Here is a 25890-nt window from a genome sequence, read left to right as displayed (position 1 = left end):
ATTTCAATTAGAGGTTGGTGAAAAGAAGAATGTATGTTTTTTTTTCCCCATCCAAGCTCATTGACTCCTCATAAATCCATCCCTAGATCCTCCCATGAGGGTTGGGTTAAGAAGCCCTGATCTGTTTTGTAGTGGCTGAGATCACACAGCTACTAAATGGTGGGTCTGAGATTTGAACCTAGGTCCTCAAAGTTCACATTTAGTTGGTGTCTCCAGATATTTCTATTTTGGTTTTGATTTCACATTCTGTAGTCTCACTGATTGTGTTCAGAACTCTCTAAGTCTTAAGGGCATAGGCCAATGCAGATGGAGCTAGGGAGCTTAGATTTTTCACCTGGGACTATTTGGGATGGGGGGAGGTGGGGAGGGGCCGGACAGGCAGTTTGCGGAGTTGAGCACCACGTTCAGTCGTGTAACTGTCAGCTGGATCTTACAGCTCAACGTCTACAAATTCTCTCTTCATGTAGCAGCAGCATAAGAGTTTACTGACCGAGCATGAACACCTAGTAGTGACTTTGGAGGACCACAAGAGTGCGCTAGCCGCTGCGCAGGTTAGGAGCTGGCGGCCTCTGCTGAGGGCTTCTTGCCCAGGGAGGCTTCCTTTCTGCATTCCTGCATGCATGCAGCTTTTGCAATGCCTCTCCAGTGAGATGCGGCTCGGGCCAGCCCAAGCCCGTACTGATCAGAATCACGCATGCTTTCGAGGCTCCTACCTCTCTTCTCTTCACTGTTCCCCCTCTCCCCACAGAATGAATGAAGCTAACCCCTGCAGAGGGGCCTTTGTCCTGAGGATGCCCTGGGCAGCACTGAGTCTGTAGTGCGGAGGAGCAGGCCAAGCCCTTGCCTTTCCTGCGGGTTCCAAGACATGGAATTTTCATTAACTTACCGTTTAAGATCTATTACATTCTAGACACCTGAGAAATTGCCTATTTTTGAGGGTGGTTTTTTTTTCCTCCTCTGTGGAAATGGCTTATAATCATTAAATACTCATGCTGATATGTTATTAGATTCAAGGCTGGTACTTTCTTCTGACATAGTAAATCTATTAACTTTGAAAGCAAAAGCCAGGATCCTCAGAGACTTCTTAGCTAGAGAGACAAGCTAAAAGTGGTGCAGGGCAGGATTTGAGAGGGGCACTGCAGTGAGGTGGGGGCTGCCTCTCCTGGACTGTCAGGAACTAGAGAGCTACCTGAAAGGAGGGGTTATCTCTGGAACGCCCACTTAGCTCAGAAAGGAAACAGAACCTGGTGGGAGGGGCGCAGGGGGATGTCAGGAATCACCTGAGCTCCTGTGGGAAGGAAGGAGCCAACAGAAGGGGCAGGGGGTGGGAATTGCCTTTTACTATGGAGATCGGGATCCCAGTGGGAAGGCTTCCTTTTGCTTTTCTTGCATTTTTTTTCAGAAGGTAGTAGGAACAAGGAGAAAGCAGAGGTGCTGGAGGGAAGCCCTCAGAAGATGCTTCTGCTGCATACAGGGTGTGTCCCACCCTTCTGCCCTAATTCTGGAAGTCATCTGTGTGTGCTGATTTCTTTTTAACTTAAATTCAGTTAACTTTAAGAAAAGGCCCTCTCATTTAAGCTCTTGTGTAGGGGAATCCTGCCAAGGAGAATAGGAAATGGGAGGGAGAAGGATGTATATCCTCCAGGCCAGTGATGGGGCCTGGTATAAAACTAAGGCCGAGTAACCCCTCATCCTGCCTTCTCTCTTCTCCATCACTGTACTTCCCTCTGATGGAAGGTCCTCATTCCTTGTAGAACTTGATCTGAGCCTTGGGTGAGGAGGGAAAGCGTTTCAGACCTGGGAGATGCCCTGAGCCAAGGCACTTAGGCAGGAGAGGGAAGCATCATTCATGAGGAGTAACAGGTATCCTGGGGATTAGGGTGGGCAGGAATAATGTGAGATTTGCCTAATCAGTCAGCAAGCATTTATTAAGTACCTACTGGGTGTCGGGCATGGTGTTTAGCCCTGGGCATACAGAAGGCAAAACCACTCCCTGGCCTCAAGGCGCTTATGTTCTGACGGGAGGTACAGCATGTTATGTGCATAGGAAATATATGCAAAGTAGATTAAAGGTGATCCCAAAAAGGGGAAGGCAGGAGTAGCTTAGAGACAGAGGTTAGAGTCTGTTTGTGAGGGTCTTTAAATGCCAAGAGTGTGGTTTATATTTTATCCTAAAGGAAATAGGAACCCTAGAAACCTCATGAAAAGGAGAGTGGCATGGTTACACCTGTGCTTCCTGAAGATTCTTTTGGGCCCTGGGAAGAAGCTGCATTGGTGTGGTGAGACTAGAGGAAGGGAGACTTAACCTGAGCTGACTGCTTTAGTATAGGGATGAGGCAAGGGGGACTTGAAATAGGAGAAAAGGTAGTAGGCATTATGGAGACAGGGTCGACAGAATTTGAAGGGAAAAGCTTACAAAACTGAGTGATTAGCGGACTGCTTGACAGAAATTTGAAAATCAGGAAACTATGTTTCAGGAGGGAAAAGTAATGAATTCTCTTTTGGACACAATCAGTTTGAAATGCCGACACAGCATTCAGGTGGGGATGGCCAGCAGACGGTAATGGGGGCCAGAGCTCAGGAGAGAGACCAGGACTGTTTAAGGTAGATTTAGGGAGTCATTGGAACAAAGTAATAGAATAATTGAAGTCGTGGTAGGTGAGCATAGTAAAAGAAAAGCAGAGGGGCTGTAGGACAGAGTCCTTGGCTGAGGGGTGGAATGTAGATGGTGTTCCAGTTAAAGAGAGTGAGAAGAGACAGCTAGACAAACAGGAGAACCAGGAGAAAGCAGTGTCACATAAACCCAGGAGAGGATTTCTAGTAGAATGTAGCCTGAGGAAAAATTACTGGATTTAGCGATGAAGAATGATGAAATTACCTCAGAACGGCATGCTTCAGAAGCCAGAATGCAAGGGGTTGTGCGGTGCGTGGGATGTGAGAAACATGGAAGCAGTGAGCATAGACAGCTTTTTCTAGGAGTTTGACTATAAAAAGGAAAAAGAGGCGAGTAACTTGAGGGAAGGTCAAGGTCAAGAAGAGTGGAGGTTCTGGGTACTTTTGCAGCAAGCAGTTGGGAGCCATTGGTTAAAAGAGGGGCTGAAGTTTATAAAGAGGAAATGATTCAAGGGGCATGCTCCTGGAATAGATAAGAAGGAAGGGGAGCAATTACGGCACATGTCTAATTGAGAGTCACTCAGGAACAGTAAAAGAATTGGTGAGCCCAGTGAGGGATAAGCAGAGAAAGCAGGCAGGAATTCGGTTTCAAGGTCCTGGGGCCAAAATTACTGTCTCCTTTTGCCTGCGTTCTCAACTGTGTCTCCTGACTTCTCTACCTCCTTTCAGCATAAGTTGGCTTGATGTCACAAAATGTATTCACATTTTAAAATACTTGATTGCTTTCAGTTGAGGAAAAGACCATAATGGATAATGGAAATGGATCAGCATTTGGCTAAGCATATTTTCAGTAGATTTTTATGTAGTAGTATAAGAATTATAGAGCTGGCTCATTTATAAAAGTGGCATTTATTAGAAAGTAGAGAAAATAATAAGTATTCTCACTTCTTTTGTATGTAGCTTGGGAAATTAACATCTGTCTTCAATAATTTTTCCATGTTTTCCTTAGAGCTCTAATTTCTAATTTGCATGTACTCTATAATGGTGAAGCATGTCAAAATAAGACTGTCTAATGCATGGAAATCATCTGCATATTTTGCCAAACTGGAGTCTAGTTATACTATGTATATAATGCTGGGAACTCATATTCATAGTAACCTCCTGTGAATGACATATTTTTCCTCCTCTCAAATTCTGCAATTTGCATCCAGACCCAAGTGGCTGAATATAAACAACTGAAAGATACGCTGAATAAGATTCCGAGCTTCCGAAAGCCTGATAGGGTAGAAGAACAAAATGTCATCCACGTAGCACCTTCCCACCAAGGCGATTTCATTGCCAGAGAGAAGAAAATAACTGAGGAACCAAAGGAGGTAATGGCAATGGACTGGACCCTTCAAAAATTTTATTTTTTTTTTCAATTAACCAGCACTTATTTTCTCTCTCTTACATCCTGCCCCTTCTCTGTCCCTCCACTGAAAAAGAAAAACCAAACCCTTGTAACAAATAATCGTAATGAAGCAAAACAAAATTCCTAAATTGGTCATATCCAAAAATGAATGTGTCATTGTGCATCTTGAGTCTGAGCCCTATGTCAGGAGGTAAGTAGCATTCTTTGGTGCTCCGTATCCCTGCTTGGTCATTGCGTTGGTCATGGTTCTTGACTTGTTCTCGCCAGTGTTCTTGTTTTTTGTCTAAAGTGTTCTCCTCAGCAGTGCCTTCACTTAATGTATGCATAGTTCACTTTGCCCCAGTTATTCCTGTCTAGGCTTCTCTGTATTTCTGTCATCCCCCCCCCCCCCCTTATTTTAGGCAGCCCAGTTCAGTAAATAGAGACAAAGCAGGGGTCAGGAGGCTGGCTCAGCCTGCCATTTAACCTTATTTTAGTCACTTAGCCACCCAGTTCTTCAGCTTCTCTGTCTGTAAAGTGGAGATGGTATTATCTGTTCAGACCCACTTCATGGGGATTTTGTGAAGAAAAATGAGATATTTGGGAAGGCACTCGGGGCTCAGAAAAGGAAAAGACACCCTTAATCCAGGGTATTCTGATGTCAGAGCCATCTCTGGTAGGAAAAGGGAGCAAAAGCCTGCATCTCCCACAGGTTCATCTTCCTCCTTTCCTCTCGGGAAACTATCAAAGTGCCTCCCTCACCCGTTTGTCGGCTTTCTCAAATGTGATTAAATCTTGTTCATTTAAAACTTGGTAGATTCAAGAGAAAATTGGCTTTAAATTGGAGGAGTTGAAATTCCTTTTAATAGCCAGAGAGCAAAGCACATGATCAAGCCGCTCCCGCATTGGGAAAGATGTGCAAAGTCTGATAACTTGGCAGGAGGGGAGGGTGTGATGGGGAAAGTGATGAGAAGTCTTTCTGGTTCATTTTTTCCCTTCCGTTTTCCTCCCTTTTGATGAAGGATCTCCGTTTCACTTCTGTCTGCTTCAAATGAAACCATTCCTGAAGGGATGGAACCGTGGGGACCACATTTCCACTTCAAATTCCACATTTCCTGAGCCTTTTCAGATTAAAACCTCTAACTAATTGGCTATGGCTCACAAATGCTACAGACAAAAGGGCCCTGTACTTTGAAAGTCACTGACATTGAGTTGATATTTCACTGTTTTCGTGTATTGTTTTTATTAGCCACTATTTTTAAGCAGCTGTAGTGATCTGCTTTCATACTTGAAATCGTTGCTAATAGTGCTGTTTTCTTGAAGTCAGAGCCTTACATGGGAATCAGTTTATTTTCCATTTAGTTTTTATTATTTTCTTTGCCATGGATTATTTAAGAACCTGTTTAAAAATGGATTGAGTAAAAAGCCAAAAAAAAGGACCTTTCAGTTTTCAGAATTTGCTGTTTTGTTTTTATCCCAAAGGGAAGAGAGTAAAGAAACGGTTGCTTTGCAAAATAAAATAAAAGTAGCTGTCATGTGGGGCATTTGGACTTTATCTCTAACATCAGTTTCATGTAGTTTTCTGAAGCTGGTGTTTTATCTACAAAGCATCACCATTTGCAGATGAGGATGTTAACTAGGATTACAGACTCAGATTTAGAGATCATTAAATGTAAGGTGCTCATTTTATAGATTAAAAAACACAAACCCAAACAAATTCCTGAGGCCCAGGGATGTTCCATGATTTGCCCAAAGTACATGGTTAATAAGTAGCGGTAGTTGAACACTGGGCTGCCGTGTTCTGACTTCATTGAAGTTTCATGGCAGGACCGAGGGGTGGATGGCTTGGCTCTCTCCAGGAGCGTGTCTTCATTTGAAGACGGTGGTCTTCGCCGGAATAGGTCCCTGTGAAATCAGCATGGTTTTCTCGCATCCTTTTTGGCCTAGGGTCCCCACAGTGATGAAAGATGGCAAAACCAGGAGCGGGTCCTGGGGGAAAGGACAGCAGAGACCGAGGCCTTGCATACCACCCCAAAAGAGGCGGAGCTCCACGCTGGAGATGCAGCCCACCAGCAAGGCGAGGAGGAGCCCAGAAGACGGGAGGAGCAGGAGCACCAGGCAGATGAGGCAAACAAGAGGGAGCTCGAAGAGGAGGCCATGGAGCAAGTGGGACGGGCTGAGCATCTGGTGGAAGAGCAGGATCAGGCGGCTGGAGAGGACGAGACCAACGCACTGACGGAGCACACTCACCCAGAGGTAGGGCCGTCTGCCTGGAGAGGCGGCATGGCCGCCACGTCCTGGCTGTGTGACCCTAGGCAAGTCATTTCCTTCTCTGGACCACTGTCTCTTTGCATTGGCCAAGGGCATCTGCCTACAGAAAAGGAGAGAGTTGGAGAAAGCTGGTTGGAAAGCATTGGTTGTATTTGGATGCTTAGTTTTATGTTTAAAGACTCAGAAATAACCCCTCTTGCCAGCAAATACTTTTCAGTACTGGTGCTATATTTCATATCATCTGCTTAAGGCAGTTCATTGAATCATGTTTAGAGCTGAAGGTGTCCTTCAAGGTCATCAGAGCTGACCCTTATTTTACAGATGAGGAAACTGAGGCTACATGACTTGCCTAGGGTCACACAGCCAATAAGCATCAGAAGACAGAATCCCCAGTTCAGCGCTGTGTCTGCTATGCCACCTAGCTGCATAGGGGTGTTAGCAGCAAATACAGAATGAACAATATTTAGCATGTGGGGAGGAGGGGGCGGTGTTGGGAGGTGGGAGATGTTTTTATTCCTCGCCAAAAGTGCATTTCTTTCTGTCCTAGGGTTTAGAAGTGGTGGCTGGGGTTGTTCAGTTGGCCAGTTGTGTCTGACTCTTTGTGACCCCCATGGACCATAGCACCCAGGGCCTTCCAGCCTCCACCATCTCCCAAGTCTGTCCAAGCTCATGTTCATTGTTTCCATGACACCCTCTCCACTTCATCCCCTGCCATCCCCGTCTCCTTTTGTCTTCAGTCTTTCCCAACATCAGGGTCTTTTCCAGTGTGTAGAAGTAGGAAGGAGCTTAGCTATCAACCAGCCTCATTCAAAAGATTTGGAAGCTGAGCCAAAGACACAGGGATGGAAGGTAGCGCAGATGTGACATGTGATCTCATCCTCTGGCTGCCAACCCATCGATGGATGAGCATGTCTAAGCCCCAGCTCCATGTCAGGCACGACAGGGGTCAGGGTCCCATTCTGGGGGCAGCCCCTGCCTTCAGCTGCCTGGGGTCACCAACGTGTACCGAGACAGGCAGGTACAAAGACATTGGGAGGGAGAAGCATTGGCAGCTGGGGGATCCCAAAAGGCTTTGCCCATGGGATGCTGCAGGTGAGCTTTGAAGGAAACCAGAGCTTCTCAAGGGAGGAGGTACAGAAGGAGAGCATCCCAGGTGTGGAAGACAGCACAAAGGTTAGAATGAGTCCATTTTGCATTAAACACCTAAATCTACCCTTTTATCCCTTCGAGGGAACATGGCAAAGGCTACTTTCATTTTATGGATGAGGAAATTAAATCTCTCTGTGCCTTAGTGATATATTCAAGCAATTAAATATTACCTAGATCTCCTTAGCAGCCTAATTCTCCTCTGGTCTGCTCCAGCATCCACAAACTATCAGTGCCCTATATCTTGTTAGGAAGCCAGCCAGCACATACCCATACAATCCTGTGATGTAGCTTGGTTTCCCCCAACCCCAACCCCAATCCCCTGTACCACCACCAACAAAAATCACCATTAAAATGTGGTTGAATTTTTCTTTTCTCTCAGTAACACTTGCTGTCGATTTTTTTCTTAATTGCAGTTTTAGCTTTCTGTGAGCTGGTATTGCTATTTTCCTTTGCAACCACCAGGTGGGGGGCCCTGGGCATGCAGCTCAAATCCATGAGATGCAGTTCTACACAGGCATTTGCCTGAGACCTGGGGGTGGCAGCTTATTGACACTCCCAGCCTCGATGTACAGGATTAAATGGTTCAATAATTTCTTTAATAGAAAATAGAACTATGATAACAACTGAACTTAAATGGTTACTGTTCAGTTTTTAAAGATGCTGTTTTATGAGAACTTTTAAGTTAACTTCTCTGACTAACCCTTAATGATGATCAGTTCCCTATTCTCACATAGACTTATCTATCGCAGGATACCATGAACCATCCTGAGGCTTGTTTGCTTATCAGATATATCAAGTTAGCACCCAAATCACAGTAGATAACCAAGCTAAATAGAGTCAAAATATAGGTCAGGAGAGAAGGATTCCAGACTTTTGTAACCTGAAGTAGAGCCTTTAAAATCCCTGCCTCTCCTTTCTCATCCGTAAGATGGGTATGTCTAAGACTTGACTTGGCTACCTCATAAAAAGTGCTCACCTGGATTGAGGGGTAAAGCCCATTATAGCGCCTTCCCTCAGCTACTGGTTATGACGTTAACTTAGGAAAAAGAACCCTTCTGAAGAAGCAAAACAATTCACGGACTTCCTCAAATAAATGTAATTGTTGATCCATAAGGATTTTTTTGTTTGAGAATTAAATACTGACAAAAAGCTACTATAAATGACCTTAATAAAGCTTCTTAGTGGATTTCTATTATGCTCATGAAAATAGATTCCCATATATACTTGAAAAATAGTGATATCTGTATATGTGACACACTTACATTTGCCAAAGAGATGTTTGCTTAGTTATAGATTTATAAGCCCCTAGTAATAACTCCATATCCCTCTGGGGTTCATGACCCACAATTTGGGCCTAAGCCCCCTGGCTTTGAAGGATCTTTGCTGTGACTGTCTTTCTGCAGAGATTATTTCAGGAGTAATTTCTTATGATTTTTAATCTTTCTACCATTTCAGGTCTTCTTCTTCTCTCTACTGAGAGAGATGAGAAGCAGCTTTAAAGTGGTGTATTGTGATGATTCTTTTGTGTGTCGTTTTCTCTAAGTAGAAGAAGGTAATCTTCTCTCCATCTCTATTTTTTAAAAAAGAAGATTGTCTTTCTTCCTCTTTCCCCTCCTTCAAAGACATAACTGCTAGTTGACTTTTTTTTTAGCTGGTTATGCCCTAATTTTTATGGCCAATAATAGAGCTAATTAGCATCCCCTAATACACAGCCATCTTGAGGCCTAACAATAGCTTCAGCTCACAAACTCTTTTTATTTTTTTCTTTTTAATGAGATTTTAAATGTCACACTTCTTTTTGAAGTAAATGGAGCTGCCATTAAAAATCATCATGTGGAAAATTTGAGCCAAATTCTGAAAATAAGATTCAGTTGATAGATGAAAATAAATTTGCCCAAGAATAATTCTGGAGACAGACCTGTTCTCCATCATGATCTCAGTGTAACATGTAAAGTCCCTCTATTTCCTTACTTAAAAAATGGATCCTGATGATGCCAGCCTTGACCTTCCCCACCGACATCAGAGTTGTTCTGAGGATTGAATCAAATGCAGGCATGCCTTACCAGACATCAATCAGCATTTCTGAAAAATTTTTTTTAAAAATGCCAATCAGTGAAACTACCTTACCAGGGTGAGTTGGGAACTCTGTGTATGTATATGGCCACCATGAAAAGTCCTCTGAAATCTGTCTGAGTTTCAAACACTAGCTTGACTTGTCACCATCTGGGGTGTCTGATTGCCATCTTGGCCTGGGTATGAGGACTTTATGAATCATGAATTAATGGTGCTGTCGTGAAGCTGACAAGGCGATTATTGGGGGCTACATCTGCAATAGACATACAGACAGTTAGAAAAGTCCAAAGAGTGACATTGACATAAAGGGACCTCATCATCCAAATAACCTCATGTTGTCTGTAGGCGCATCCTTCAGAAAAGGCTGTGACAAAGGCCAGATCAGCTTATGAGGAACAGCGAGAGCAGCAGCGACTGGCCGCCAGGAGGGCCGAGGAAGCACAGCAGCTGAGAGAACGCCAGGAGGCTTTGCGTAAGCAAAGGCTGCAAGAACACCTGCTGAGGCAGCAGCGGCTTCAGGAGAGAGAGCTGGCCTTGCAGCGGCAGGCCGAGCTCGAGGATGAGCAGCACCGGCAGAAGCGCCTGCGGTGGGTGTTCTCGTGGGGCGAGTGGGGAGGGATGGGGGGGAGCGTCTCGTGGGCCTGCTCCCCGTAAAGTCAGGAGGCTCGTGATACCTAGCATGTAGCAGAGATGCAGGCAGTGAATTGCAAAGTGAAGTGTCACCTTCTCAAACCTATACATCAGTGCACAAAAGCTTAGGGTAGTAGCATAGCGGATGTGGAGATGGGCTTGGAGTCAGTGACACTGAGTTCAAATCCCACTGTGTAACCTGGGTGAGTAATTTCATCTCCATGTGCCTTCGGGCGGCACCTGAGGGGGCAGCTCCGTGGCCTAGGTGGGTTATAATCTGCATTCATGGAGGGTGATCTCACACTTGCTGATGAAATCCCAGTTCCTTTGCATATTTTTAAATGAGGTAGCAGAAGCCAGACAAAAATGCCCCTGTCTTTATTGTCTCCATCAGAGCCGTCCTTAAATATTTCTCCATTTTTTTTCTTTTTACTTTGCTCGTTTCCCACTATCCCAACTGTGGCCACTAGTGGAGCCCTCCTTTGTAACAAAGTACAGTTAAGAAAAACCGTGGATACATTGATCCCAACTAATGGTACCTGCCTCGGTGTATGTTTGCAATTTACTCCCATCCAGAGAAAGAGGCAGGTCTGTTTTCTCACTCCTCTGATGTCAAGACTGGCTGTTATAGGGATCTAAGATCTAATTGCAATTATATTTTAAAATTGTACCTGAGAACTTTTAAAATTTTCTGGCAGGTCTCTGGATAGCCATGTAACATTGGTTAGCCTTTCCTTCTGATTTTCTACATTTCTTTGTTATGAAATAAAACTTGTTTTAGATTTGCCCTGGTCAGGGGGAAACTGAGTTTATCAGACGCCAATGAATATGATTTGTCTGGTTCCCTTTATTTGCTATTTATGCATGTTGACAAACCTCTTTTAAGGCTTGTCTGCTTTGAAAAATGGCCTGTGTCAAATTTGTCTGAATTTTCTATTGAAGTTACTGAAAAATGTTTTCTTGTCTCCCTTCCAGGCAGCAAACACGTTATGATGCTATGGATAATGATATTGTCCAAGGAGCAGAGGAACAGGGAATCCAAGAGGAAGAAGGGGGAGGTGAGGACTCATAGACATTCAGCCTCTTATTTCATTATACTGCCAAAATTCTAGAAGGGTGTAGAACTATACCGTAAAGGGGTGACTAGGTGGCACAGTAAATAGAGCACCAGCCCTGGAGTCAGGAGGACCTGAGTTCAAATCCTGCCTCAGACACTTAACACAAAAACTAGCTGTGTGACCTTGGGCAAGTCACAACCCCAGTTGCCCTCCAAAAAGCAAAAACAAAAAACAAAAACCTATACCATAGAGAGACATTAGGCATTAAATCATATTCAATGTGTGTGTGTATTGTATATATGTACATATATATCTATATGTATATACATATGTGTGCACATTTCTCCCACAGACATTAGCCACCAAAGTCATTCAGAAAAATCTATTTCCTTTCTTCCTTTCACCACTATTAGGTTGTTCTCTACATGAATCATTTATGGCAAGTTTTCCTAAAAGAAATTTGTACTTCTAGAGAATCTCCATATGTATTTCTTGGTGGGCTTTCTTCTGGTTGGATATCTGAAAAAATATGCCTAAGTCGTTAGTGGCATTCATTTATAGTTATTAGTGAGATGGTGTGCTGGATTCCACATTGCCTAGGGGTGACCTTCGAGCCAGGCTCTCAGCCCGTCTGCCCCTTAGTCTTCAGACAGCACTAATATAGTTGTGTAACCTAATCTCCTGGACCTTGAAAGGAAGTTGTCATGGGCTGCCTCCCTGGTTTATTTCTATATTTGAGAATTTGTTATTTAGAGTTAAGAAATTATGCTCCGTATGGTCCTCCTCTGGCAATACTGCAAGATCCTTTGTTCTTAAATCATTGGGAATAGGGGAGAGTTGATTACTATCCTCTCACCAAGCCATCATTTTATAGACTTTGAAGACTAATGTTGTTATCCCATAGTTCTCTGCTCCTCAAGCTAACTAATCCCCAGATGTCTTAATCTTCTTATAGCTTCCTTTATATTCACTAATCCTGAGATCTAGCAGAAATCTACCTCAATCTCTTTTTATACCATAAGTTGCCAGCATCTTTATCATCACATCATAGAACATGTTCAGGTGTATAAGCTGGTCCCTAAACTCCTAAAAGGGGTTTAACCTTTGACATTTGTGAGACATTTTTTGCTTTCTTGGTTCCTTGGTATTTCTTTTGCTAGGACTAAGAATAAACTGTTCATTTTGGCAGTTTCATTAAGTTCTACTTTTAAATTTAAATTTTGATTATTTCCAGTTTCATTTTGGCCTTCTGGGGAGAAGAATTTGGACAGAAAATTATGTCTTTCTCATTTATTCAAAGAAGGAAAGTAGATGAATTCCCTCTTTTCTCTCTCTCCTTCCATCCCTCCACTTTTTCTTTTTCTTTCTTTTCCTCCTCCTTTTTCTCTGTGCCCTGCCTTTGTCTCTCTCTCCCCCTCCCTCTCTCCCTCTCTCTCTCTACTTTCCCCTCCTTCCCTTTCTCCTTCTCCACTTCTCATACCACCAAGCCTGAATAATATTCTGGACAGAACAGGAGCTAGATAGGAGGAGACCATTGTTACTTATGATCCCACAGACTTGATGGAAGGCTATGGGCATGAAGGCTGGTTCTGCCATTCTTGAGGGTTCACAAGGGAAAGTTAAATTGATTGTATTTTGGAAATCTTTTAATTTGTTTAATTTCCCAGCCTATGAAAGAGACAACCAGCACCAAGATGAGACTGAAGATGATACACAGAGAGAGAATGAGCCCCGAGGACAAGTACAGCAGGTGGATAACCCTGAACCCAATGTGAGTGCCCTCTTTGTACATTTCTGTCCAGCAGACAGAGCCCCAGAGCCCTGGGAGACAAGAGTGACACCAGCTGGCCCATGCCTTGGGTGAGGTCATGACCTATACCCAGTACGATAGTTCTGACATTGGTGGAACTGACGGGCAGGCCAGATAGGAAACAGCCTTCCTACCTCCAGGTGACCGTTGATGAGACCTTCACCTGGGAGGTTTCCAGGGGAAACCAGAGCTGCAAGAGATTTTATGGAGAGTGCCATAACAGGACTTGGAAGTTATGAGTTGTTGGGGAAAGGGAGAGAGACTCTAGTGTTCGAAATGACGCCAGGATTTGAAATCTGAAAGACAGGAAACCTAGGTTAGAAGGGTCGCCAGCAAGAAGGCAGGTTGGGGGGGCGGGGCTGTCCAGCTTCAGGAGGGGGTGAGGAATCAACTTTGAAAATGGTGAGTATCAGGTGCCGGGGGTTCAAGGAATTGTGAGGTCAGGATGAAGTCATCAACACAGATGTTGCCATCTCCAATGATAATGGCTAGGGAAGAAGGAAGATTGTAAAGCAGAATCAGAAGTAATTGAGAAAGGCAATGGCATGAGATCTAAGTTGGTGAATGATAGTGACAGAGATTCAAGAGAAGGACCGACTTCCAAAGTTGGGCTGAAAGAATAGAGAAGGAGGAACTGAATTTGATGAGGAGGGTAGAAGAGCAGGTAAAGGAAAGGGGAAGGAAGGGGAGCTGATTCAGATGATGATAAAGTGGAAGACACTAAGCATTCATAAGCACCCACTATGTGCTAGGCATTGTACTTTACGATTGTCTCATTGATTCTCACAACAACCCTGCCAGGGAGGTACTGTTATTCTCCCCATTTTTGCAGTCAGGGAAACTGAGGCAGACAGAAGTTAAGTGACTTGCATAGAGTCACAATTAGTAATTTTCTGAGACTAGATTTGAACTTAGGTCTTCCTGACCCCTAGCTAGCCCTCTGTCTGCTACATAGCCTAGCTGCCTAGCTGATGAGATTCAATGTGTGATCATCCCTTTGGGTTACTAAAGACGGGTCATAGATCTGGCAGTGGAACATAGAGCTAGTCTCAGAGGCTATATTTCAGCCAGCTCTGTCGTGTTAGAGGGGGAAACTTGGACCCACAGGGCTAAAATGACTTGTCCAAGGTCACAGAGTTGGTAGATCTGGGATGTGAGCCTAAGTCTTCTCATGTCCCATTCATCATTCTTTCCCTTATTCCATGTTTCCCATCAGAGAATGGAGCCCATTTAGGTAAGATTCATCATCCAAAGCATACGCCTCTTCCTTCATCTCTGTGTGCAAGGGACGATAGAAGGGCGCTTGATATATGTTTGTGGAACAATTTAATTCCCTTCAGAAATTGTCCATTTGCTGTGTGTTGGACTTGTAAAGAGTGTTTGAGATCTTTTGATTCCATCCCTCTCTTTTTACAAATTAGGAAATGGAGGCTCTTGAGATATTCATTGACTCGCCTCAGGTCACATGAGGAACGAGGAGCCCCAAATCCCCAAGCTGCCCTTCGTAGCCCAATTCCACTTGCCATTGACCCTGCTGCCTGACTTCCTATTCCATAATCATCCACCCCCCTTGACCTCGTGACTTCTGAACATTCTGTTTTAACATTCATGTTGGTGTAGGTTAAAACCCTGCTCATGAGTACATTTTTTTTCTCTCCAGGGTATGATCCCTGTTTATTTAAATAGAATATGGCTTTGTGAAACACCCCTGTGTCACTTTGCTGACTTGGGACAGTTTTTCCCCTCAGGGGTCCTATCCCACCCTATTCTGTAACTCCTCTGTATCGACCTAAATGTGATTTCTTGTTACTCATAGTAAGTAGGCTGATTCCCTTTGCATTTTGGAGAGTGCTTTGGGATCCTTTTGCAGAGTAGTAACTGTACAAAAGGCTGGTTAGGTGGCTTAGCAGATGTTAGCAGATCACTGAGCCTAGAGTCAGGGAAACCTGAGTTCTGGTTTGCCCTCAGACACTTACTAGCCATGTGATCCTGGGAAATTCACTTCACCTCTGTTTGCTTTAAGCCACTGGAGAAGGAAATGGCAGAACACCCAGTGTCTTTGCCAAGAAAACCCCATGGACAGTATCGAAGTGCTACGGTCCACACAGTCACGAAGAATTAGATGTGACTGAACAAGCTGTACAAAACAAGCGAAATTAGTCAAATGGTGTTTCCACCTCGTCCTGATTCATCTCCCTTGGGGAAGTGAAGCAGGGACTCAAGTTCTCCAGGCAGCTGGATCTTTGTTAAGTTCATGCCATTGAGTGGTTCTAGAGACCTTGTTCATTTAAAAAATATGGTTTCCCGATCGCAATTCCTTTTGACCCAAATATTTTAAAGTATTGCTTTTTTCTTTTTTTTCTGAATGACAGCAAGCAGCTGGTGAGGACGTAAATCCCGCCGATGACCCAAACAATCAAGGAGAGGATGAATTTGAAGAAGCCGAGCAAGTGAGGGAGGAGAGCTTGCCCGAGGACAACGAGGGGCCCAAGCAGAGCCGTCAGAAGCAAGGGGACGCCGAGATGGGGGAGCATTTGGTGGTGAGGAGCTCCCGGAGCCTGGGCCTGCTTGGAACCTGCACGTTGTGCCGGATGACTGGCCTAGGCCCAGGGGGGGCGGAGGGAGCCACACAGCCAGAAGGGGCCCTGCTTTGGTTTGCGAGACTGGAATTCTGTGCTTCTTATTATAAATTGTTGTTCATCATTTCATGGCCAGTGAGCCATTGAAAGCGCTCTCTCCTAGGGATGAAGGGCCTGGCTTTAGATCCCACAGTACTGACGGATGCATCTGACATGGACAGTTGCGCTAGCTGCCCCATTTTGTTTCAACAGATGGCAGGAAATCCAGACCAGCAGGAAGATAATGTGGATGAGCAGTACCAGGAGGAGGGCGAAGAGGAGGTAGGAATGCTCGGGTCGGGTCGGGCTGGGGTCAAAGGGCTGAGTTTCTGAGACGTCAAGGCACAACTGAGCCAAAAGCTATGGCCTCATTGGTAGAGATTGTGGGTGTATCCTAAGGGATGGGTGGGCAAAAAAAGCACCAAAAACCCAGAGAGGGCGCAGATATAGGATGGCCTTGGCTCCCATTTCTGCAGCAAGGAACAGTGAACAGAGAACTGGCCAGGAAGACGCAAGTTCAGGTCCTGCTCCCGACTTCGTAACCCTAGAAAAGCCTCTTCGCTCCTCTGTGCTCTAGGCAATGCTCTAAGATTCCTCGTGGAAGAGCATCAAGGAATGGGTGGATAAAGGGAAAAAGGGATGGAAAAGTGTTTGTTAAGTGCTTGTTAATCGAGAAAAAATGAGTAGTCTCAGCTCCCAAAGAGCTCACACTTTTAATTGGGAGAGATAACACATAAAAGAAAGGGCAGATGGTACTGATCTGCTTCTGCAAGAGAAGTTTCCTCTCCCTATGGAATCCCAGATCCAGCCCCTGTCCCTGTGCCTTTCAGCTTCAGAAATCAGATGTTCTCCCAGCAGCCCCAAGAGACAGAGACAGAGAGAGAGAGAGACAGAGACAGAGGGAGGGAGAGAGAGGATGAGGACGTCTGGGAGAGTTTAGGAGACAGGGACACATAGCCATCAACAGGCAGTGAGGGCCAGTGAGTAGAGCCAGAAAGAACAGGGTTTGGATCCCACCTCTCCAGCTTCCTCTCTATGGCCACGGGCTAGTCACTTTTCTTCATTGTGCTCATCTCTAAAACTTCTACCCCAGAATCTCCCTCTCATTGAGGTATTGTGAAGTTTACATGAAATTGTGTGCGTCAAGTGTTCTGCTGACTTGAAAGTGCTTTTTTTAATTCATGCAGCATCCCTGAGCATCAGTTTATTTATGAATCAGGAGTAATTACACCTATTTTCCAGGGTTTTCTTGAGGCTTCAAAGAAAATGAGATTTATAAAGCCCTTTACAAACTTTAAGACCAAAAGATAGATAGTTGTAAAATATAACATTGTATTATACATTATGCATTATATATTATGATATGTTGCATATTATATGTCATAATATAAAAGTTTAGAGGCCTTGATGACGAGGGCGTATCTGTGTCCCTTCCCAAGAAAATAAAAATAAGAGAAAAAAGAGAAGAAAAAAAATAAAAATCATGTTTAGCAAGGCAGGGGATCTTCAACAGCCCCTGGTAATTAGACATAGCTAGTGACATTCTGACCCCCTCCACTTTCAGTTGCACATCTTATCCCCACACTAACAAGAATTCATTGACAGAACTTAATTTAAATATGAGAAGCAATAAGATGGGTCCATCTTTAAAACAAACAAAATTTCCCTTTTTCTTTTTCATTTGGATAAAACAGCTATTTGTCATACTATGTTTGCAGACTGTCAGTTTCTGGCTGGCAGAGACCACATACTTCTTGACTGAAGACGCTTTGTCCCCCATGGTTCCATTAGAGAATAGTGTTTGGTGACAAAGCAGTTTAATGATAATGTTAGCCTTAAATGGGGGAAGTTATTGAAAATGGAGAATTGAAGAAGCCAAGGTGTACAGCCCTAATGACAGTCAGGATTAATCGAGTTCGCCTTGCACAGAGAGAATTCGGGTGTGTAGCCACACATCTAGGCGGCCGACCTTGTCCAGGGCACCCCCTGGTGAGGGCACCAGTCAAGAAAGGAACTAAGCACTCATTCTCTTGGAGTGTTCACACACCCAAAGCTCACTGATTCTGTCACCTCCCTTGGTGACGTTGTACTTACCTATCTTCCACAGCTTAATCCAGTTTTATTTTTTATCAGAGCTTCTGAAAAGAGAAAATAACATCGGTCCCCAAAGCCATTCATGGGGACTCTCCAGTCACACCTGCTCTTCCCTAAATCTACACATCTACTCTGGCCCAGTTTTTATTGGATTTCTTTGTTAGTCATTATAAAGTCAGTCAAGTCAAGTGAACAAACATTAATACCTACTATGTACAAGGTTGTGTGCTAAATACTAGGGATATGAAAAAAAGGGGGGAAATATGTTCCCATCAGCCCTGATGAGCTTAGTCTGTAATCAGGTGTTTGAGCTATGAAATTAATAGAGAACATTAGATCTATTCAAACTATCAAACCCTTAGTTAAAAAATTATATGTATGTGTGTATATGTATGTATTTATGTGTGTGTTCATATACATGTGTGTGTGCATTCACACACAGAGAAAAAAATAGCATTAGAAAATCTGAGTTCAGATCCTGGGTTGTCCACACACTGCCTGGAGAAGAGCCGATGAAAATGCACAGAATCGAGAGATGGTGATTGTATCTGTGGACCAGCAAGCCAGCCAGTGTCAATGGATGACAGTGTAGGTGGGGAGCAGGAGAAGAATATGACATGAGAAGCCTGAAAATGTGGGGAGGGGGCCTGATGATGAAGGACTTTAAGAGCCAAACAGTGGCTTTTGTGTTTGATCTTGGAGGAAACGGAGCCACAGGAGCTTTCTGAAGAGGGATGTGACGTGGTCAGACCTGTGCTTCCAATAGGGAGATGACTTTGCCAGCTGAATGGAAGATGTACTGGAGTGGGAGAGACTTGCCACAACACCCACCTGCAGGCTCTTGCACTAGCCCCAGTGTGAGGTGATGAGGGCCTGCACCAGGGCGGGGCAGTATGGGAAGAGAGGAGAGGGTGACACAAGGTTATTTACACACTCACATGAATGGGCAGCAGTCAAGGCACTGGGCCAAGTGTTCCCCACTCCAAGTCCAGCTCTCCTGTTCATCACTCTGTCTTATCCGCCCTTATCCGCCCTTATCCGCCCTCCCGACTCTACCTTTTCTAATCTTTCTCCTAACCTCTCGATCTTCCTTTTAGTTTGCCATTTTGAAATTTTATTAAATTTTCAGCATTCCATTTCTCGTTTTTAAAAATCTTTAAGGAGAGTTTCATCAATGCCTTTCATCCAAGGGGCAGATTCAAAGTAGTCAGACATTCTTTGAGTAGGCATATGCTAACTTGTACTGGATTTTTTAAGCAACTGTGAACTTTGGTCTACTCCACTAACATCTTCCTGTGGCATCTCAGCATGGCACAGAGGACATCCTGGTTTCTTGTTGGCCAGACCACGGAAGCACAAGCTCTGATAGCTCTCTCCAAGCTGGAATGGCTTCTAGTATGGATTCACTGGCTGACTGTTTGTCTGTCTTCCAAGGCCCACTGGAATATGGAGAGAGACTGACTCATCGCCAGATGGGTGACCCCAAGTGAAGAATTCAGAGGGATCGTAGCAACTCATGAATGCCTCGCCCCCTTGCCCCTGCACTGACGAAATCATAGGTAGCATAATCTAGTGGATAGAGTGGGGCATTTGGGCCTTCGACACTGACCAGCTGTATTGGACTTCAGTTCCCCCTTGTGTAAGATGAAGGAGTTGAAGCCAGCTCACGTCTAACTAAATTTAAGATTTTCCTTTAGTTCAAGAGTTCTTAACCTTAGGGGTCTGTGAACTTCTGGGCTTTTAAAAACTGTTTTGATAACTGTATTATAATTTATTTCCTTTTAATTCTATGTATTTTACTCATTTAAAAATATTATTCTGAGAAGAATCCCCTAGGCTTCACCAACTGTGAAAGGGGATCCATGACACAAAAACAGTTAAGGCCCCTGATCTTGATCCTTGACGTGACGTGCTTGCCTTCGGCCACCTAGACACAAATTGCACTAGAATTTTATGACTGCTTCTTTCACAGATTTACCAAAGGAATTTGTTACATAAGAGGCAGCTAATTCATTTATAATTTAGTCTTTACTAAATCATTTATTAAAATGGAACCCAGCTCCACATGTGCCTCTTCATGCCAGCTTAATCAGCCTGAGGTTTTTATCCACATCCACCTTCTCAACAGATTTTCTAATTTCTAGTATTTTAGATGTATCTTTTTTAAACTAGCGAGGCCTTAGGCTTAGTTACCTTCTCAGATAAATAGTTTATAGTTGGTTAACTGAGGACTGGATTGGCATAAAAAAGCATTCACTCCCCTAAAAGTCTCATCAAAAGGAGGAAATCCTTCTCTTTTCCCTCATCTGGGAGTTGAAGGCTGGCAAAGAAATATTTCACTGTCTTTGGTTTGTAGTTTGCCATAAATCACCATGATTGGAGTTGCATAAGATGTGTTTGTTGTTTCAGCCTTTTCCTGACCCCATTGGGGCTTTTCTTGGCAAAGTTACTGGAGAGGTTTGCCATTTCCCTCTCCAGCTCATTTTACAGATGAGGAATTGAGGCAAACAGGGTTAAGTGACTTGTCCAGGGTCACACAGGTAGTCAGTGGATTTGAACCCACTAAGAGGTATCTAACTGATCCACTGCACCATGTGGCTGCTCCTAAGATCCTTTAGTCAAGTGAAAACCCCCAAGTACCCGGCTTACCTGGGTTTCAGACCTGCCTCCATAGTGTCTCTTACAAGGGGTCCAGTCCAGTGGACATCTCACTGCTATTGGAGTCAAAGGGTCTGACTCTGCCACTTGCAAGCCTGTGTGGTCTGGGTCAGGCAACACTTGACCCCTCCAGGGCTCAGTGTCCTCAGCTGTAAAATAAGGGGTTTGGGAGTAGACGCCTCTAGACGTTTCCTTTGAGAGCTAGAGTTGGGATGCATGGTCCCTTTTACTTCCCACTTGAATTATCACAGTGAACATCTTGAAGCCACTCTTGGAAGGTCTGAGAGGGTTTTTTTGTTGTGGTGGTGTTTGGTTTTGTTTTTTTTTTTTGCTTTTACGGTGATAAGAAGGATCATCCTATTCCTTGGTTTGCTTTAAAATGAGAATGTTCATGCTGGATTTCTATGGTTTTGTTTTAGGGTCAGGAAGATTTGACTGAAGAGAAAAAAAGAGAATTGGAGCGCAATGCTGAAGAGCCCTATGGGGAAAATGACGACAACGTATGTGCCACGTGCTTCGTTTTTAATGTACCAAGAGGCAGCATTGTTTAGCAGAACGGGGCTGAGCTGCTCAGTGGGCTTGTGCAGCGGCTCTATAGGGTGCCCTTGTAGCCTTGCCATATTAACAGAGCTATCATAATTTTGGGGAAAAAAGGAAGAACAGCAAGAGAAATAGCAGGGGATGGATGGGGGCCTCCCTGACCCTGTCCCTGTGAATCCCCCCCCCTCACTTGGCGCTTTTTCCTTTTCCCTTTGAGGATTATTTTTTATTTTATTTTATTTATTTATTTTTAGTTTTCCACATTTACTTCCATAAGTTTTAAATTTTCTCCACCTCCCTTGCCCCTCCCTCCCCAAGATGGCATGCAGTCTGATATGGGCTCTACGCTTACATTCCTGTTAAACGCATTTTCACATTAGTCATGTTGCATAGAAGCATTATAACGAATGGAAGAGACCATGAGAAAGAAAAAACAAAAAATAGCCTGTTTTGCTCTGCATTCTGACTCCATAGTTCTTTCTCTGGATGTGGATGGCGTTTGCCATCAGGAGTCCTTTGGAACTGTTTTAGGTCCTTGCATTGCTGAGAAGAGCTAAGTCTATCAAAGTCAATCATTGCACAATGTGACTGTTACTGTGTACAATGTTCTCGTGGTTCTGTTCACTTCACTCTGCATCAGTTCATATAAGCCTTTCCAAGATTTTTTTTAAGTCTGCCTGCTCATCATTTCTTATAGCACAATAGTATTCTGTTACAACTTGTTCAGCCATTCCCCAATTGATGGGCATCCCCTCAATTTCCAATTCTTGGCCACCACAAAAAGAGTTGCTATAAACATTTTTGTCATGTGGGTCATTTTCCCATTTGTATGATTTCTTTTGGATATAGCCCTAGAAGTGGTGTTATTGGGGCGGCCAGGTGGCTCAGTGAGTAAGAGCACTGGCTCCAGTGTCGGGGATGACCTGGAGATCGAATCCTGGGCTCAGATACTCAGCACCACACCCAGAAATAACTGGCTGCGTAACCTTGAGCAAGTTACTTAGCCCTGATTGCTTTTTAAAAAAGAAGTGGTATTATTGCTGGGTCAAAGGATATGCACATTTTTATAGCCCTTTGGGCATAGTCCCAAATTGCTCTACAGAATAGTGGGATCAGCTTACAGCTCCACCAACAATGAATCAGCATTCCAACTTTCCCACATCCTCTCCAACGTTTATCATTTTTCTGTTTTGTCAAGTTAACCAATCTGATAGGTGTGATGTGGTACTTGAGGAGTAATTTTTAAAAATAAGTGTTTCATTAAAACTATATTGGGCATCAATAAAACTATTTAATTTAAATGAATTAATTTCAAAGCAAAAAGCAACCTACCAGTTTTTCCATTCTTTCTCCTAAGTCCCCATTAGAATTCCATTCATACTCAATTCTTGTATGGTTATAGTGTGAACTCTTTTTCTCATTTTTTTTTACTTTCGGCCACTTTCCATTATTTCCCACATGCTGGGGGACCTCTGGACAAGTCAGTCCTTTGCCTCTCAGTGCTCCAGTCAACTGTCTAGACTTAGGAGATGTGGAGAAGATGCTGACCTGCTTGGTGGAGAGTGTTTGCTCTCCTGGAAGTTCCCCATACCAACGATCTCTGTATCCCTATATCATTTCCCATTGGTCTTTCCACAATACTTTGTGATCTTTATACATGTTGGTCTTAATGTTGTTAGCACGTTATATCAATATATCCCAACGCATCTCACCTTCCACTCTTTTCTTCCCCCCTTTGGTGAGGAAATCAAGGTTAAGTGATTTGCCCAGTTTCAAGCAGCTAGTAAGTGTCAAGTGTCTGAGGCCAAATTTGAACTCAGGTCCTCCTGATTCCCTGACCAGTGTTGTGTCCGCTGCACCGCTTAGCTGCCCTTCACCTTACACGCTTGCTGCTCATGCAGGTTGTTAACAGTTTTGTTGCAATTACATGTAATGGGTCTATGAGAATCTTTGAACAAACAGCTTTTTTTTTTTTGGCTATTTACCTGTTTGTTTATTTTCAGTAACACTTTCAGCAACACTTACTTGGTGAAGGGCGTGATCTTCCTTATGGTTGTTACCAAGTTCTACCAGATTGCTCTAAAAAAGAAAAACAAAACAACCTACAAGCTTGCAATTTTACCAGCAATAGAATATGCGTGTTTCCATATTCTGGTCTCCACCAGTGTTGAATTTGGTTGCTTTTATTTTTTTTTTGCCAGCTTGCTGTTGGGCCCTCGATTATTTTTGTCTTCGTTTCTTTAGTTTCTACTGAAGGTTAGAATCAATTCTAGTGATTAGTAATACTCTGTGTTTCCTTTTTAAAAGTTTATCAAGAAGCAGTTTTTATTACTAAACCTTATTCCTCACTGGTCGTGTTATTCTCCCTCCTTTTTTTTGTTGTTTTAAACTTTCAGGTGGAAGATAAGAACAATGATATCCAAGAACAGGCGGCTCGAGAAGCAAACCCCCGAAAAGGCCACGAAGAAAACTATGAAGAGGAAGAGGAGGAAGAGGAAGGCGGGGCTGTGGAGAAAGCACGCGGCCGAGCGGAGATGTGATTTTGGTAGCTCTGGGGGGGCTTCAGCAGAGGGTTCCTCTTCAAGCTGCTCACAAACAGAACGCCTACTGAACTCTAGGATATTTAAGGACAATTCAGAGCTGCAACTTTTTTTTTACTTTTGTATTAGATGCCCGCATTCCTTTATATGAATATAATATTTTGATATTCTAGGTTAGTGCTTTTTTTGTATCCAAGCTAAACACGAAGAAAGAGAAACACATTCAAGACAAACCATAGACTCGGACTCACATGTCTTCTTTGCTTTCTTCTTTTGGGTGGTCAGAGGGGTGGTGACACTGTCAAGCTTGTTGATTCTGTATGTGTTTACACAAGGTATTTTCCAAGCATCTCGCTTCTGACACATATTCCATTCCAACAAGCAATATAGGAAAAAAAAAAGTGGGGCTCTGTGGCACATAGGCCACAGATGGTCAGGTCAGGAATCATGTTTCCAGGTTCCTGTGTTCAACTAGGTAAGAATTGTAAGACTCTAGGTTATAGGGAAGGTGCTGACCTTCACTGGTAGAGAGTATTTGCTCTCCTGGGAATCCCTACACCAATGATATCTGTATCTCTGTATTATTTTACATTGGTCTTTTCAGAATATTTTATTTATCCCTAGTCTGATTCCAATACCAGATGCCCATGCCGGGTGGTATACACTTAACCAAACCTCTAATTCTCATATATGGCCAATGTCTTTTTTGGATAATCAGATTCATATTAGTGAAAGTGTGTGTGTGTGTGTGTGTGTCCCAATGGCATCAGGAAGAGGTAAGTGAGATAGTGAGATGCCTGTAGACCCCTTACCTAAGTGATTGGAATGATCAACTGAGGCAGGGTGAACCAGCAACTTAGAATTGTTTTGTTTTGTTTTAGAAAGGTTTGGAATATTTCTTCTCAGCAGCTTTTTTTTTTTTTTTGGTTCATCAGTATTCATGTTGAGTATTTTGACTTTGTTCTTTCTGGAATTAGCTGGTAGCATAAGTATCATCAAGGTTGTTTTCAGTCCATCTTGGCCACATTTCAGATTGCTTTGCTATCACTTATGTCCTTAAGTACCAACTGTCAAAATGTAGTCCCTCAGATTGAAGATATATTTCCCTAAGCATACCATTTAACATAATCATTTTGCATGGAACTATATATAGCAAGGCATTATACATTCAGAAATAATATACTCATGACTTTTTTTGGTGATGATTAGGTCTGCTTTCTCCTCCCCCTCTGACCCCCATACATAAGGCATGGTGGTAATTCTGAATTAATGAAACTCTTTAAAAAGTCAGAATTTCCCAGAATGTTCTGTTTTTGGAAATCGAGTGTTTTACATACATCCTGCCACAAAATGAATCATCCTTTTAGGATGCACGGGCCAGTGTTTCCTGGGTTTGGTTGTGGGCTTTGCTGCAATGACTGTGGAGATCACTTCTCCCAAGGGGCCTAAGAGGGAAAGACTTCCAAAGGGAGGGATACTTGAGAGCTATGATTTTCCTCCAGGATGATCATCAGCTTTAGTGACATGTAAACGTTAGAGTTTTGTCTTTGTTCAGAAAAGAAAAAAAAAACATTTAACCATCTAATTAAGAAGAACCTCTTCCAATTCATTACCCTGTAAGTTTTCTTAAAATGCATTTCTGTTCCATAGAACATTTGTTTCAAAGCTGGATATGAACGCCACCAGCAATTAGGGGTTAAATGCATAAGAAAGCATTTTTTTTAAAAACCCATATACTTTTGTAATTTGTATTAATTCTTTCAAAGTAATGAAAAAAAGTTCTGTTCTTACAATTTTTATATTAATGTAATTTACCCTTAAAGAAAAAAAAAACTAATTTTATGTTCATTTCTAGTTTTGACTGTTCCTGGCTGAGTGTTTTTGTAATTATGCATAGAAAGGTTTCATTCAAATGTATTTTGGGGTTTTCTAGGAATCATAAATCAACTTTTACCTTATGTATAAAAACTCTCTGTAATGTAAAATGTATAATATTGTACATAATCTTCAGAATACAATTATTTTGGTAAATTAGTTTGTATTTTAATGTCCCAGTGGCAATATTTAATTATTTGAGGCATAATAGAATTTGGTTACAGATAATAAAATCAAAAGACAGATGGTACATCTTTCTGAAGTGTGATATGTCTAAGAAGGGGCTTAATTTTCATAGCCATGAAACTGGGCCACACCCACAGCAAGACCCAGACTCGATCTGCCATCTGGCTGCCAATTGGTAACTGAACCAGACAGCCGGAGTCTATGGTCACATTCCTGTGGTCATCAGAAACTGAAGCACCACTCTCCTCTTTAGGCCGCGACTCAGTGGTTCATCTCTACATGGTAGTCTAAAGTTCCTCCTCTGTGGCATAGACAAAGCCACAGAATATTACAGTATTCTAATTTTATCCCAAAGTAACAAAATGGACAGCAGAATAATTGTTTC

The 25890-nt window shown here is 43.1% G+C and overlaps 1 protein-coding gene across 2 annotated transcripts in view; it reads left to right on the top strand.

Annotated features, from left to right (window-relative positions):
- Nucleotides 1-25569, top strand: part of GOLIM4 (golgi integral membrane protein 4) — a 98207-nt gene extending 72638 nt beyond the window's left edge. Inside the window, exons 7-16 of one of the 2 annotated variants that reach the window (XM_069083538.1) lie at nucleotides 468-551; nucleotides 3825-3986; nucleotides 5951-6259; nucleotides 9842-10083; nucleotides 11102-11184; nucleotides 12852-12955; nucleotides 15367-15534; nucleotides 15826-15894; nucleotides 20784-20864; nucleotides 23301-25569. In XM_069083538.1, the coding sequence (XP_068939639.1) occupies nucleotides 468-551; nucleotides 3825-3986; nucleotides 5951-6259; nucleotides 9842-10083; nucleotides 11102-11184; nucleotides 12852-12955; nucleotides 15367-15534; nucleotides 15826-15894; nucleotides 20784-20864; nucleotides 23301-23444 (1446 nt within the window). In that variant the 3' untranslated portion in view covers nucleotides 23445-25569. The remainder of the gene's footprint in view (nucleotides 1-467; nucleotides 552-3824; nucleotides 3987-5950; nucleotides 6260-9841; nucleotides 10084-11101; nucleotides 11185-12851; nucleotides 12956-15366; nucleotides 15535-15825; nucleotides 15895-20783; nucleotides 20865-23300) is intronic. The other variant, XM_069083539.1, reaches the window with a different exon arrangement.
- Nucleotides 25570-25890: the final 321 nt, after the last annotated feature.

The sequence above is a fragment of the Petaurus breviceps genome, unplaced genomic scaffold (genome assembly GCF_028583685.1).
Source record: "Petaurus breviceps papuanus isolate PSGF00001 unplaced genomic scaffold, PetGlider_PUasm1.0 173, whole genome shotgun sequence".
Taxonomy (NCBI): domain Eukaryota; kingdom Metazoa; phylum Chordata; class Mammalia; order Diprotodontia; family Petauridae; genus Petaurus; species Petaurus breviceps.
The sequence above is the reverse complement of the archived record's forward strand: the minus strand, read 5'-3'. Positions and strand labels throughout refer to the sequence as shown.